We start from the raw sequence: 14,315 nt of genomic DNA, 5'->3' as shown, positions 1-14,315 counted from the left end.
AAGTTCTACATAAAAAATACGAACACAGATAATTTAAAAAACAAATTTAGATTCAAAATTAAACTTTGAAGTGTTTTAAATTATAATACAAACAGCACAGAAAACTGCAAATAATACAAGATTATAAATACTGAAGCTGTAACTACCAAATTTACTGATATTATACTAGAACATTTATTATTTGTAAAGCTATACATGCCACTCTTTGTTTCAATTGTGTAACAAAGTATTTTGCTAATTTAATTGTTTTTAGTTCATGCTTTTTGTTGTTGCTTCAATGCTCCGGCCATTTTCTGTTGTAAAACTTCAAAAACAATTTGTTTTGTTTGGTATTTCTGTTGCAGAGGTTGTTGCAGTTGCTCTATCTGTTGCTTAATGAAGTCTGCTTTCCTTTTAAAAAATTCTTCTGCATCTGCTAAGTTTTTCTCGGCGTAATACCCCGTGCCAATGTCAACTAACACATTCTCAGCATCAGACAACTGCCCAGGGACATATAAAGAACTATTCAAAGGAACCATAATATCTTTACCAAGATTCTCTGGACAGATTGCTTTTAAACTTGACTTTGATTCCATGAATTGAAGTTGTGCAGCTTTTAAAGACTGCATTGATGAAGCTAAATGTTCAATTTCTTGATCAAGTTGCTCATGTAGCATTTTTAATTGAGCTGGTGCAAGTGAAGTTAGTTGAACTTCTTGTGGTTTATCCCCCATAGTTTAAGTTTATTTAAATGAATAAAGTTGAAAATAAGTTTTTATTTGGGTATATATTTATATAATGAACAAGATGTTCTTTAAATTCTTATTAAACAAATCTAAAAAATAAATAATAAAACATTTTACATTAAAACATTTTACATTTATATATTTTTTTGCGAATTTTTATACTAATTAACGAACTAAAATTCACATATATTATTTTACTACGTTAGTATTAAATATAAGGTGCTAAAATCTCTTTTTTATTAACGCTAAAATTCAACTTTTAACCTTACCTAAGGACTTAACTCAAACTCACTGGTAAACAGAAACGTAAAAATATTTTAAACTTAAGTAAAAAAACTCACATTTACAGTGTTCCCAATTATAAAATCTGACAAATTTATTTGAATTAAATTTTATTAAGTTATAAGTAATACGACGTAGCTTATTTCCTAATAATTTGGTCAAGAAAAAATTATGTATATGTAAATGTATCTATAAGTTGACATATAATACCAAATGTAAATCTGTAATACTTTGATTGACATATTTGCAATGTTTTGATTTTGACTAAGCACGTGCAATACGAGTTAACGTACACTCTGTAAAAATGAATCATATTTTAAAGTTTTCTCATGTATCCATACGTAATACCCTGCTATGCATGAGTTATAGAACTACTGCAAGTGTAAATGAATCGCTATTTGAATTTTCTTGTCCATTGGCAAAGGAAATTGCCACAAAAGATCTTTTAATAGAGGAAAATTTTATTACGAAAAACGAAGAAGATTTTTTGGTAAAGGAAATTGAACCAAGATGGAGACGGTTAAAATACCAAAGCGGACACTGGGATAACGTGGGTTAGATTACAATTATGTTATTAATCCAAACTTTTGGCGGTTATTTAATAAATCTAAAATACATCTTTTAAAACGTTTTATCCTCATTTAAAAAAAATCTTATGTTTACTTTAGGCCATACAAGATTTTCGTGAAATAGAAGTTGAAAATTGGTCTAAAGAAGCTTTAGAAACTTTTTCAAGAGCTCGAAAAACTGCATTTTTAAGTGAAGATGTTCAACGATCAAAAGTTCATATTTTGGATCTATCTGAAGATGGATACATTAAACCTCATGTTGATTCAGTCCGGGTAAACTTTAAATTCTTGCAAACTGTAAATGCATTGTTAAGTTCAACCATCTTAAAGAGTTAAGAACAACATGGTGTAGTAGTAAAAACACTTTCTACACCACATGGGTTCGCGGGTTTAATTCCCACTGCTCTCATGCTGTAGCCCCCTTAAGTAATGCGCTATAAAGGGTATGAACTTCTGCTTAGCCAGCACTTAATCAGCAGCTTAATTATTAGGCAATCATAATCTATAAAATCCTGAACTACTTAATGCAATTCAAGACTGGGTCAAAGTATCGGATATTACTTTATGTTTAGGTTGCGCATTCAACCTTCTCACATCGAGGATAAAGATATATACAAAAAAACATTCCATAAATAAACATTATATTTTTAGTTTTGTGGAAGGGTAATAGGTGGTTTAAGTATTCTATCGCCTTCAATTATGAAGTTTGTTAAAGAAGATGACAATAAAATCTGGTTCAAAGCCTTGCTAGGACAAAGAAGTTTTTATATCATGCAAAATAGGCAAGTTTTATTAATACTTTATGTTCTTTCACAGCTTTAAAGTATTTCAATTATTGCTTACGAAAATTCTCTTTCTTAGAGTTCGATATGAATTTAACCATCAGATTTTAAAGACTGGAGAATCGATAATTAATGGAGTTAAAATAAAAAAGGGAAGGCGTATTTCTCTACTATTTCGCAGTGAACCTGTAATAACAGACAATGTAGAGACCAAACAAAATAATAATATTTTTCAAAATACTGTTATACCACTGGATGAAAATTGAAATATTTTTATTAATTTTTTTTTCAAGTTTCAACACTGAGAAATTGATTAATTAATATTGTATTGCACATTCGTGAGTATCATTATATTCAACACCAATTACTATTTTTATGAAATCACTCTGTTACTAAAAATTTATGGATATAGTATTGGGAAAAGCACAGTGTATAAGTAAATTAAACCATTAACTAATTACCCTTATACTTAGATTAAAAAATTAATCTATTTTTACCCCAAATCCTATTAAGTTAAAATTAGAATCCCTTTTGCATAGCCAAATTTCTAAACATGTTCTTAAAATAACTTAAAATGTTTTCGAAACATTTTTAATCCATTAAGACAGTTCACATTTGTACCTCAAATACTGTGAGGCAGTCGACTTGAAGAATCAGATAAATTTCTTATAGGAACTGCATAATTACAAAGAGACATAATCAAATAACATCTCTTTTATGCTATAACAGGCTTTCATCATTTAGTAAATGAGTCTGGTCATCAGAGTCCGATAATTTACCTCCGTCACTTTTCTTGTGAGTACGTGAAGATAAAATGTTTTTATAAGAGCTGTTATTTAAGTCCTTGTTGGCAGCATTATCAGAGTCTTTAGTGGAAACAGTTTTATATGCTGGGGATAAATGGCGGGGAATAAACAAGGCGATCATCATGGCCATCATTACTGCAAACGCACTGAACAGAAATGGAGGCCCAGGAAGAATTGTCTGCAAATAAAATTAAACATTTTGAAAAGTTTAAGTTAAAAACTAATTCGACTTTATAGTACAAATCTAAAATAGTCCTGATCCAAATTAAGTTCTTGATTCTAACAGAACATTAGTATAAACACAATATTAGATTTTTAAGAATTTAGGTTAAGTAAAATTGGGAACAAATAAGCAAAACAAAATTTCGGTCATTTTTTAGTTCAAACAACGTGAAGTTTTGTAAGTACATGCTTGCTACATACCTAATCTTTTCAGGCATTTCAATAAAACAATATTTATAAATTAAAATCAGTATAAAGTATACTTTTTAGAATCTACTTATGAAAATAAACCTTTTTACCCAACAAAGTCCCATAAAACAAATAAATTTTGTTAATACTACCTCTACCAAATCAACCTGATTACAAATAACCACCCAAAACCATTTTAAATCATTTACACCCACTTACAAAGAGGTTATTTTAACATACCAATATTTGCCTTGATTTAAGAATAGTATCTGCTACACTCTATATTAATATGTTAGTGAGGAATTTAATATAAAAAATATAAAGGCACTAACATAAGAAACATAACTACATATTAGAGGTTTAAAAGTAAATGAGTCTACACCTACATAAAAAAATGTAAAGTAGGCTATAGAAAAAAAATGAGCAAAGATGTTTTTAGTTCTATGCAACCCTTACCAATATTGATACATCTTTTGCAGTAGTAAGCTATGAATTGAACAACATTTTTTGATGTCATAGTTTAAAGCAAAAACTATTAGTTGATGATCTACAATATGTGAGTGATTTTTTGCTACTTTTACCAGAAAAAATTTAAATAAATTTACCTCATCAACTGGTAATCTGGTGTCAGTGACCAGCGACATATTCTCCGATAAATTTGAATTATCTATCTTTAATACGGGATCTAACTCAACATGAAATATGTAGAAAGTTAAACCGAATAATGCTGGCCCCAGTCCATTGCAAAGCCCCCTGATGCCTGTTATCAATCCTTGAGCAACCCCTAATAATTAAAATTGAGATTTTAAAGATAAAATTAAAATACAAGTACTAAAACTTGCTAAAAAACAAGTGCAAAGAAATAACATTTTGATTTTTAAGACTTGTTAAATAAAATTACTGTACAGAAATTAAGAAATTTTAATCAAAGAGGTTTCTAACCTTGTTGATGTGAACTAGATAATGTTGAAGCAAGTGAACTAAGAGCTGGGTAGTTGATACTTGAGAGTGCTGCAAAAGTACCGGCTGCCCACATCGTCCTTTGGTTATTTTACAACAAAATTTTAAGATTAATTTCAAACGAATAAAAAACTTCGTAATTTAAATTTGAACAATAAAACAAAATCTAGGACTGAAATTTTAAATAAAAACATCTTTAAATACTTTGTAGTTCTTCCATTTATATCAAATTTACATAAAGGATCAAGTAAACCAAAGTTTTAGCAAAGTTTTTTATCCTGTACCATTCAACTTTTCCAAATGAAAAGAACAAAAGTTGACCAATTTGAAAAGCAAGTCCCATTATGATCGTGTTACGATTTCCAACAGCTTGAAATAACATGGTAAGGACTGCTGTTTGTGCTACAATGGATAACACACCAACCACTGCTATATAAGATGCCACTTTTTCGTTGCTAAAACCAATTACCTAAAAAATAAAAGGTTAATATGTAAGTTGTATAGCTAGAAATGAAGCACAAATATATTTGTAAGTTATCCCTTGGCATTATTGATTTTTTTGATAGAATAAGTTATACTGAAGACATGTTTGTAAAAAAAAGGTTTCAAATAAAATCAATATTTAAATTAATTAATTCATGCCAAGATTAAGAAACTAAATTGAATATTTTCCAGAGAAAAATACTTCAATAAAGACGTATCTTGATTAAAAAGGTAATAAAACCTTACTCTTATCCGTTGTTAATATTTAAACAATGTTTTCTGTTTGCCCATGTGATTTTAGGGTTACTCAGTTTCAAATAAAAGTTCAATCAACCCTGGTGTTTTAATGTGTGATCAAACTAATGAATAAACAAACTTACATGGCTTAGGTAAACTATGATGCAAGAATATTGGCCAGCTTCGGGTAAATATGACAGAAATACAGTAACACATAGAAGTAGTAATATAGGATCATGTCCAACACCTTTTAAAGCCTGAAAAAATTAAAAATTGAACATAATTTTAGGCAAATTTAAATAAATATAAACAGGATAAAGATTTTGTTTGATGTTACTGAAAATTTTTTTTTTGATGTTTACATTAAAACCTCAATTAATTTAAATGACCATAGCAGATTTTTTGGTCGTGTAGTAATTATGTTTAATAACTTTTACCGACAAGAAAATTTACTAGAAAAACACTGGCCTAAGGCAAGACATTTATTGACGTAACTTTCGATATAAATTTACAATTATGTCACAAATTTTAGGATTGAATTTTATTTAAAAATTAATAAAATTTATAAATACAGATAAAATTAATTACAAATTGAATACAACTTTATTAAAATTTTATAAAACTTTTTTTTAAATATTAAAGACATTATACTTTTTCTTAAATATTGTACAAATAAAGTGTAACCAACAACTATTCACTTTTAACTAAGAAAACTTACTGAAAATGGATCTGCTTGCTCCCATGAAACTGCAGATGCCCACGATCCAGACCTGCTTTGTCCAGGAAGAGATTCTGGCACCGCAACAAGAATAAAACAAACATCTAACGAGGCAATTGCAGTGGCTAGCATCACCACTACACCATCTCCGTATGTTGTGCTTAAGTATGCTCCAATAGCAGGACTAGTAACTAAACTGGCTGCAAAGGTAGCTGAGACCTAAATTTGTAAAAAAGTAATTTATTGGTTAGTTCCTGAAAGTAATAAATGTTTATATAATTGTGGTGCATATTAAATTTAAATATTGTTATAGACAGACTTATATTAGTAGTTTTTACATTGACAAAAAATTTTTAAAGTATTGGTTAAAACAACTGTTGTAACTAATTTAAAATGTAAAATCAAACACTTTGACTATTTAAGTTAACAAAAGTGGCCACATAAACAATATATTATAAAGTATTACATACCAATCCATAAGCTGTACTTCTACTTGATTCATCTGTAATATCAGCTACATATGCAAACACAATTGAGAAAGTAACAGCAAAAGCACCCGATATTGAAATCATGGCAAAGAACCACCTACAAAATACATAATTCATGAGATGGGATAAAAATGTGAAGTCATATCATAGCTATTATAGAAACTCTATTTACCTTAAGAACAACATGACACTTTAATAAAAATAACTTGCGCATATAAAAACTTGTCTTATAGGCTTAATAGTGTGTAAAAAAAATCAAAACTATACACTTAAAAACAGAATTCTTACCATGGACTAATGCTCATAAATGGAATTGGTACACAAGTAAAAAACACAGTTAATAAAAGAAACGGTCTTCGCCCCCAAACATCAGACAAAGCACCAAGAAGTGGGGCACTTAAGAATGATAATAAACCCTAAATATAGTAGTTTCTATTAGGTAGGTATATTGGTTTAATATTTCATAAAAATCAATACCAGGAAATGGGTATCAAAATCTTGCTTAAGAGAATAGGGAAAAGAATAATGACATCACAGGTAATTGTATGTTAGGTTATAGACAGACTGCATTAATGTAATATTATTTTATTACAGGAAGGCTAATAGGCTATATAAAAAAACACTTTAAAAATTTTAGCAATAAAAATAATAATCTAAGCTTACTTTTATTCCTTGTATTAAACCATTTATTAAAAATGTATGTTCAGGAAAGGCATCTTTTAAAACCTACAAAATGTTAAATAAAAATATTTTAAAGTAAATAAACTTGGTAGTTCAACAATGGTGTAAAACGGGTTAAACAAATACTTAAGCAGCATAATCCCAATAGTACTTTGTTCAAAATAAGATTAAATTACAAACAAACAAAAACATAAACTACGCCCTTGGTTCGTCAATTGAATTTTAAAAATTTGTCTAGACTTAATTTAAAATTATTACACATTAAATATATAAAATATTCATTTATAAAATACTGGTTAATAGCCTGTCCTACAACCGGCATTTTAACTGTCTTTTTTTTCTTTTTTTTTGTATATATCTTCATCCTCCACGTGGGAAAGTCAAAAGCACGACTTAAACATAGAGTACCATTAGTTACTCTGACCCAGTCTCGAGTTGCCTGTGGCAGTTTGGGATATTATAAATTAAAATATATTCAAGGGCGCTACAGCATAAGATCAGTGGGAATTAAACCCAAGACCTCATGTGTGGTGTAGCAAGTGTTCTTACCACTACACCACGCTGCCGGGCTTAATATGACAACAACTCTCTACTAATATTTGCCCACAATAAATAACATGCGCATCACAAATGGCAGTTTTTTAAATCAAATTTTTTTAAATAAAATATGTTTTTTGTTAAAGCAATAATAATTAAGTTATAAAATGCATATTTTTTAACATAACCTTTTAGCACTTACACTTAGCATTGGTGTGGTAAGTAAACCCCATGCAAAGAACTCAAGAAATAAAACTATAACTGCATGATAAACACTTGGTTTGCCAATTCCAGGTACCTGAAAAATAGAGTTCTATACAACAATAAATAAAATAAAATGAATTTGATTTTGATATAAAATCTTTGGAAGGTTTAAACAACGTTTTATTTAAAAAAAAATTGCAAGTGTTTTTAATGCTTTTATCAATTTAAGTGTTCTTAAACTTTTAAACTTAAACTGACATAGGCTAAGAAGATAGAAAATAATTTTAAAATCAATTAAAAGCAAAGTTACAGTGAATTTAAGAGAAATATAATACCGTATTTTCATGGTGCTTTCGGGTCGTCTTCTGTGCTGTCATAACGAAGTTATTCAATACAAACTATAGTTCATAAACGGCAAGATTATACACTACAAAATAAACACCCAAAAATGGTTCCCTATAACTATATTAGCCTAAAATATTGAATTTCATGGATTCTTACAACACTTTGTTCTAAGTTGACGTTTTACATTAAGAGAATGAATGACGGGGTAAACGTTGTGGTTCAATGATTTTTATCAGTCACCGGAATATTTATTAACTTTAGTTCCCTTTTTTATCTGTAAGATGATATTTTTGATACCCTAATCTTTGTTTTATTCATTTAGATTAATAATTTACTTATTGATTTTGTTTATGGTGGATGTAATATACTTAAAAAAACTTTTTGTTCACTTTTTAAATGCGTTGTTTTAGTTTTAAAATGTAGAATTTTTTTTGTAAAATTTTTACATTTTAAAACTTCTAAGTTGTGGTTAAACTTTAAACACAGCTTTAATTTATAAATAAAATACAATTTAAAATTTCTCACAATTGCTTTTAAATTATTTTTCTATTTATAACTATAAAAAGTTGTGGCACATTTTAGAAATTGAACATACAAAGTTACGAGTTTCGTTTATTTAGTGAGATGCACATCCTGCAAATTTAACAGACAGGCAAATTAGAAAAAATCGGTAAATTAAAGGAACTTAATTGCAAAGGATATGTCTAAGTCACCAGAATCAGATTTAATGAACAACTTGTCGGCAAATGAGAAGCGAAGGTTAATGCGACATATTGCTGAAGGAAGTCCGAAAAAGAAAAATGAGATGACGTCTTTGCAAAATGAACAAACTACTACGAGTAGAAATTACAATCAAACTCCAAAACCATTTGGTGCCAAGGCCCCAGCCAGTAGTACATCATCGTCAAAGTAAAATTTACTATTAATTCTTTTATGTATTAATTAAAAAAGCCTAACAAAAATTTTTTTACCGTTTTAATCAGTTATCTAATGTTTTTTTTAATTTTTATTTATCCTAATTGTGGGAAGCCCAATTAAACACCTCAAACATTTTTAAATATGTTAATGAAAATAATAAAAACAATTTAATTTTTTAGGTTTAAAAATGTAGCTCCAGTTAAACAGAATTCATTTGTTGCTGGAAAGCCAATTAAGCCTGTCAACTCATCCAATAATAACGTTTCATTTCCAAAACTTAACCCAGCTAATGTTGAGATGTTTATGGCAAAGGAAAATGAGTCAAAATCAAAAGGAAAACCGAACGTAAGAAACACCACTCCAGTCCCTTATAAACCCGTCCCTAAATATGTTCCAAAATCGGACCCAGTTCCAAAGAATGTTATAAATAAAGTAAACGAACCAAAGCCTAAAGTTTCATCATCAAGACCCTTGGTTACCTCTTCAGCTTCCGTTCAAAATAAATCAAACTTTGAGCACTCGAGTGCTAAAGATAAAGCACCAATCGCACCGAAAAAGGTTTACCCTCCGAAGCCGGCTCCTAATCCAAAAATTGAAAGTAAAGTTTCAAAATCACCAGCTTCGCGTCCAAGCTCAGCAGCTAATAACCAACAATCATCACAGTCTCAAAAGTAAGGGCTCACTTTCACTACTAGCCTTAACGAACTCTGAAAGTTTTTTAAAAACAAAAATTATTCCATACTGACTACAAGTTAAACTAAATTAAGACAAATTTGTAAAATCTTTATGGCTAATTTTGCTAACTAAAATTCTTTTCTTTACAAAGTAATTTAAATTTTGTGTACGTATTAAATGGTTAATAACTTTAAAATTGGATTTTAATTTTTTAAGAAAACCCCCAACAGCAGTTATTACCCCGATTGTAAAACCTTCTTCTGCGAAACCACCTTCAGTTAAAAAGACATCTGCAAAGTAAAAACAATTTTTTTTTTAAATTTGTGTTACAGTTCTTACATATATTTTATAAAAGTCTTAACGATAAAGTAATTTAAAAAATTTATCATTTTTTAGTTGATGCAGTTAAAAATATTACTCTATAATTTTATTATTAAGTTCTGTAATTTGGTTTTAACTTAAATTTTTTGCTTAGAAAACCACCAACAGCAGTTATATCTCCAATAGTGAAACCAACTTCTGCTCCAGTAAAACAAAAATCGACAGATTCTTCCAAAAAAACTGAGACAAAAAGCCGGCAAAGATCGGTGTCGGAAGCCGTTGTAACAAAAGTGCCTGAAAACAAAGAAATTAGTGTGTCCTACAATGCAGCTGGGGATAATGTTAATGTACCAGTCTCAGCACCAAAAGAAAAGCCAAGATCTCACTCTGATACAACTCCTGGCAATGATATTGGTAAGTTATTAAAGTTTTTATTATAATTGTATAATGTATTACCATTCACTTTTATTGGTATTAATTGAAAAAAAACTATGACTGTACTTCTTTCAGTATAACAATAAGTTTAATGTGGTGCAATTTCAATTGTGCAACTTTACTATTTTTGTATAAGATGTTGTATGGAATAACTTTGTTTTTAAATTTACTTTTAGTTCCACTATCTGCTAAAGCCTCTGCAACAGTGATGTTAAACTTGGGCCACAACTTTCAGCCTCATGAGTTAAAGGATTGGGTAAACTGGTGTGATGCTTGTGGTAGTGTTATACTGTCGCTGTTTGGAAAATGTGTATCCTGTACAAGTAAGTTAATTGAGTTTAATATTAGATATTAAATCACTTAACCAAGGGTCTTAAATATAATTTTATTCAGTTCTCCAGCTAAAATAATTATTTTGAAACTTTAAATAATACAAGACCTTAAATTATACCAATAATTGTGTATCATTATTTGCTTATTCTTTTTTTTATTTTATTTATACCACATTATAGTCCATAAAAGAATTGAGTCTTTTTCTTACAGAATGTAAAATGGTTTGTCATGCAAAATGTACACTGACAGTTTCACTAACATGTGAAGCTGATCAACCCCCTACTACAAACGAAAATGAAGAATTACCAACAACTTTAAAGAAAACTATCGTGGAAGAGACAACTGATGAAGTAAATTAATAAATGTTGATTTTATTGTTGTCTTTGGGATAGGTTGTTAGGATTTTAAATTTTCAACCTTTTTCTTTACTTATGATCTAATTAACTTTTAAGTTTGCAAGGACATAAGTTAATTAATATTGATTTAATATTGTTTTTTTTTGGTGGGTTATCAAGTCTCTAACTTTTATTTTTGTAAGGTTTTTTTTACCTTATGCCTACATTGACTGGCACTTTTTGTGTTTTTTTATTGTAAATGTGTTAAAATTCACTTTAATACATGTTAAAAACACAATTTAATTTTAGGTTGAATTTATATTTACTTTACCATAACTATTTGTGTTTAGGCCACCTTGAAGGAATATAACACAATCCACAGAACAATTTCTGTTGATGAAATACAACAAAGAATTGAAGAATTTAATGCCACAGTAAAAGGCAGTCAGCAAATGACTTTGGTATGTTTATGATCAATATAAAACAATATTAAAATTTATATTACAACCATTGTTTACTATGCCCTTTTTAACTTGTAATACCCTTTGTAAGCAATTTGTGGTAGCATATGGTAAACCACAACTTCAAAATTTGGATACAAAAACTTATTTTCCATTCATAATTTTGTTAAATAATTCTAGCAAGAAGATGGTGAAACATTTAGAGGATTTATCCGCGTTTCAATGAATCTAACGAGGCCAGTTTGTGTACAAGACAGCTCCAAGACAAGCAGAAAACCAGTAGCCAGAAAATCTTCGTTCTACATTGACAAAGTAAAGTTTAACACAAATTTCTACATAGTTTAATTTTTAAAATCATTTAGTTTATAATTCTATATATAATTATTTTTTTTTGTATATATCTTTATCCTTGATGTGGGAAAGTTGAAAGCACGACTTAAACATAGAGTACCATCAGTTACTCCGACCTAGTCTCGAGTTGTCTGTGGCAGTTTGGGATATTATAGATTATAATTGCCCGATAATTATACTGCTGATTAAGTGCTGGCTCAGCAGGAGTTCATACAGTTTATAGCGCCTTACTCAAGGGCGCTACAGCATGAGATCAGTGGGGATTGAACCGTAATGGAGCATAGAGGGCGGTGTATGTGTGTGTGTCCAATTTAAAGGCCTATAAAATAAATAAAACTGCCTTTCATAATACTGGAATAAATTGTCACTGGTAATTATTAATAAAGAGTTGCGAGTATATTCCGACAATTAAAATTTTTACTGAAGGGCTATAAACTGGTATTTATTAAATTAAGAATAAAAAACTTTATACCATCCATCTAATATATATATTACCGATAGACTCTACATTACAGGGAGCTTTGAAAGCTTTACATTTAACATCAGGGACAACGGCTGAACAAGTTGTTTTTGCCTTGCTTCATAAGTACAGCATCAGTGATAACCCAATGAAGTTTGCTCTATTTGAGAAGCAGATGAGGGAGGAAGGACATGGTAAATATTCCCATTTTTCACTTTATTCATTTTAGTTTATTTATATAAAATAAAATACCTATAAATGCTATGCAGTGTTAAATAATATAGTCCTACTGTTTAACAGTTTGCTAAATTTAAAATCTTTTTATTTTAAACTTCGTTAAATTATATAAAGTTGGTTTGATTGTGATGTTCTAAAAGTTAAAAAACTAGGCATATGTTTTTAATAATCATCAATTAACTCTTAATTTTTTTTAGTGATTCTGCGTAAAATGTTACCCAAAGAACGTCCCTTATTCCTGAGGTTGTTATGGGGGAACGGGGATAGTGATAAAAGAGGTTTTATTCTCCAGGAAAATGAGTCAAGAGATATCCAAGTAATTTGTTTATCTAAAACCATTAATTTAGACAATTTTGCTATTTTTTTAATCTTCTCATTCGAATTGTAATTTTCTATATTCTTTTAATAATGAAGAGCTTCAGATTTAAAAACTAAATTCATTAAAAAAGTATGAATGTACTGTTTTAAAAAAGTTGTATTTTAAAATGGACATCTAAAATTTATTTTCTCTTTTCTTTAGTGGGAGTCGTTTTCAGTTGGAGAGTTGTACATGTTTATTAAAATATTAGACAAAGAAGAGGCCGATTATGTTCTGGAAATTAAACGAAAATTTAAAAATAAAGCCCAAGACATCAAAAATGCAATTCAGTATCACAACAAGAAAAATAAAGAATCAAAATAAATTTATTAAACCTTAGAATTTACGCTAAGTTTTTGGGAAAATTTGGATATGAAAAGTGTTATTTATAGAAGCAAGCTAACCTTTGTCCTCAATATTTCAAGCTTAGGAAAATGTAAAAAATTCAACCTGTATTCAAAGTAATACTAGAGATGTCGTTAGAAAATGTCTGGTAACCTTATAATAACCTATGTTTGCTTCTTAAGAATGTGATTTAATGTTATTTTACAAGTGTACATGTTATATTATACACGGAACATTATTGTAACTGCTTACATAGTTTTTTAACAGTACATGTTATGCGCAATAGTAGACACTGTTAATTTAAATTTCTATAACGTTAATTTAACTTGCTAAGAATGGTGTAGTTAATCATATTAATATATTGAGTGTTTTTTAAATTCTTTTCTTGTTGACTGCTGAGTGTATAAGTAATTTAATTATTAATTTTGTTAAATTAAGTTGATATTTAAGCTTATTATTAACAATTTATTTAAAAACTTGATTAAAAAAATCATAAAGATATAAATATGTTGACACTGTCATAATCTAATTACATTTTTGTTTTTACTGTTTTTGTCTTAGTGCCTTGTAGAAAATCTATAAACTTTTGACCAAAACCTCTGTTCAACTTAGCTTTAGTTGAACTTTCTGATAAAACTGTCAAAATGTTCTTTACATGCCTTAAATTAATTGTTGTTTTTCTGTTATAACTGTGTTGTTTTGTTGTGTGGTGCAAAAACTATGGTGCAACAGCATAAAAAACACCAAAATAATAGTTACGTTTGTTCTTCTATTTAAATAATGTGTAAAACAATTTGGTTAAGCCCTATTTTTGTTTATTTAAACCTATTTTTTTGCTTCTTATTAATAGGCCATGTA

The 14,315-nt window shown here is 28.8% G+C and overlaps 4 protein-coding genes across 6 annotated transcripts; 2 read left to right on the top strand and 2 right to left on the bottom strand.

The window, feature by feature from the left end:
• Positions 1 to 3: 3 nt before the first annotated feature.
• Positions 4 to 810, bottom strand: LOC145746215 (prefoldin subunit 5-like). The gene has a single exon (XM_082564434.1). The coding sequence runs from the start codon at positions 711 to 713 to the stop codon at positions 255 to 257; it is 459 nt and encodes a 152-aa protein (XP_082420560.1). The 5' UTR covers positions 714 to 810; the 3' UTR covers positions 4 to 254.
• A 501-nt stretch (positions 811 to 1,311) lies between these two features.
• Positions 1,312 to 2,624, top strand: LOC145745016 (RNA demethylase ALKBH7, mitochondrial-like). Its single transcript, XM_082563002.1, has 4 exons — positions 1,312 to 1,557; positions 1,676 to 1,849; positions 2,228 to 2,358; positions 2,438 to 2,624. The coding sequence occupies exons 1-4, from the start codon at positions 1,312 to 1,314 to the stop codon at positions 2,622 to 2,624; spliced, it is 738 nt and encodes a 245-aa protein (XP_082419128.1).
• On the bottom strand, positions 2,599 to 8,404 carry LOC145746200 (solute carrier family 71 member 1-like). 3 transcript variants are annotated; one of them, XM_082564412.1, is made up of 12 exons: positions 8,219 to 8,404; positions 7,882 to 7,992; positions 7,125 to 7,187; positions 6,750 to 6,877; positions 6,444 to 6,558; positions 5,974 to 6,192; positions 5,399 to 5,512; positions 4,820 to 5,004; positions 4,518 to 4,615; positions 4,181 to 4,359; positions 4,032 to 4,061; positions 2,599 to 3,342 (listed from the first exon to the last, which is right to left on the bottom strand). In XM_082564412.1, exons 1-12 carry the CDS (start codon positions 8,258 to 8,260, stop codon positions 3,079 to 3,081), a joined length of 1,548 nt encoding a protein of 515 aa, XP_082420538.1. In that variant the 5' UTR covers positions 8,261 to 8,404; the 3' UTR covers positions 2,599 to 3,078. The 3 variants fall into 3 exon arrangements, with proteins under 3 accessions (XP_082420538.1, XP_082420539.1, XP_082420540.1); XM_082564413.1 differs by having other exon boundaries at positions 7,882 to 7,977; XM_082564414.1 differs by lacking the exon at positions 4,032 to 4,061.
• A 456-nt stretch (positions 8,405 to 8,860) lies between these two features.
• On the top strand, positions 8,861 to 14,306 carry LOC145745182 (uncharacterized). The gene is made up of 11 exons (XM_082563187.1): positions 8,861 to 9,137; positions 9,326 to 9,817; positions 10,038 to 10,118; positions 10,297 to 10,556; positions 10,754 to 10,900; positions 11,121 to 11,260; positions 11,596 to 11,706; positions 11,887 to 12,018; positions 12,573 to 12,711; positions 12,952 to 13,070; positions 13,275 to 14,306. Exons 1-11 carry the CDS (start codon positions 8,929 to 8,931, stop codon positions 13,434 to 13,436), a joined length of 1,992 nt encoding a protein of 663 aa, XP_082419313.1. The 5' UTR covers positions 8,861 to 8,928; the 3' UTR covers positions 13,437 to 14,306.
• Positions 14,307 to 14,315: the final 9 nt, after the last annotated feature.

The sequence above is a fragment of the Corella eumyota genome, chromosome 3 (genome assembly GCF_963082875.1).
Source record: "Corella eumyota chromosome 3, kaCorEumy4.1, whole genome shotgun sequence".
In the NCBI taxonomy this organism is placed as follows: Eukaryota; Metazoa; Chordata; class Ascidiacea; order Phlebobranchia; family Corellidae; genus Corella; species Corella eumyota.
Note: the sequence above shows the minus strand (reverse complement) of the source record. Positions and strands in the feature narration are given on the sequence as shown.

Coding starts and splice junctions, on each gene's coding strand:
- LOC145746215 (XM_082564434.1), bottom strand. CDS start 713: ATGGGGGATAAACCACAAGAAGTTCAACTAACTTCACTTGCACCAGCT.
- LOC145745016 (XM_082563002.1), top strand. CDS start 1,312: ATGAATCATATTTTAAAGTTTTCTCATGTATCCATACGTAATACCCTG. Junction 1,850..2,227: donor CTCATGTTGATTCAGTCCGG/GTAAACTTTAAA, acceptor TTATATTTTTAG/TTTTGTGGAAGGGTAATAGG. Junction 2,359..2,437: donor TTTTATATCATGCAAAATAG/GCAAGTTTTATT, acceptor TCTCTTTCTTAG/AGTTCGATATGAATTTAACC.
- LOC145746200 (XM_082564412.1), bottom strand. CDS start 8,260: ATGACAGCACAGAAGACGACCCGAAAGCACCATGAAAATACG. Junction 6,559..6,749: donor TTTATGAGCATTAGTCCATG/GTAAGAATTCTG, acceptor TGTATTTTGTAG/GTGGTTCTTTGCCATGATTT. Junction 4,062..4,180: donor CCAGATTACCAGTTGATGAG/GTAAATTTATTT, acceptor TTCAATTCATAG/CTTACTACTGCAAAAGATGT.
- LOC145745182 (XM_082563187.1), top strand. CDS start 8,929: ATGTCTAAGTCACCAGAATCAGATTTAATGAACAACTTGTCGGCAAAT. Junction 11,707..11,886: donor GCAGTCAGCAAATGACTTTG/GTATGTTTATGA, acceptor AAATAATTCTAG/CAAGAAGATGGTGAAACATT. Junction 12,019..12,572: donor CTTCGTTCTACATTGACAAA/GTAAAGTTTAAC, acceptor TCTACATTACAG/GGAGCTTTGAAAGCTTTACA.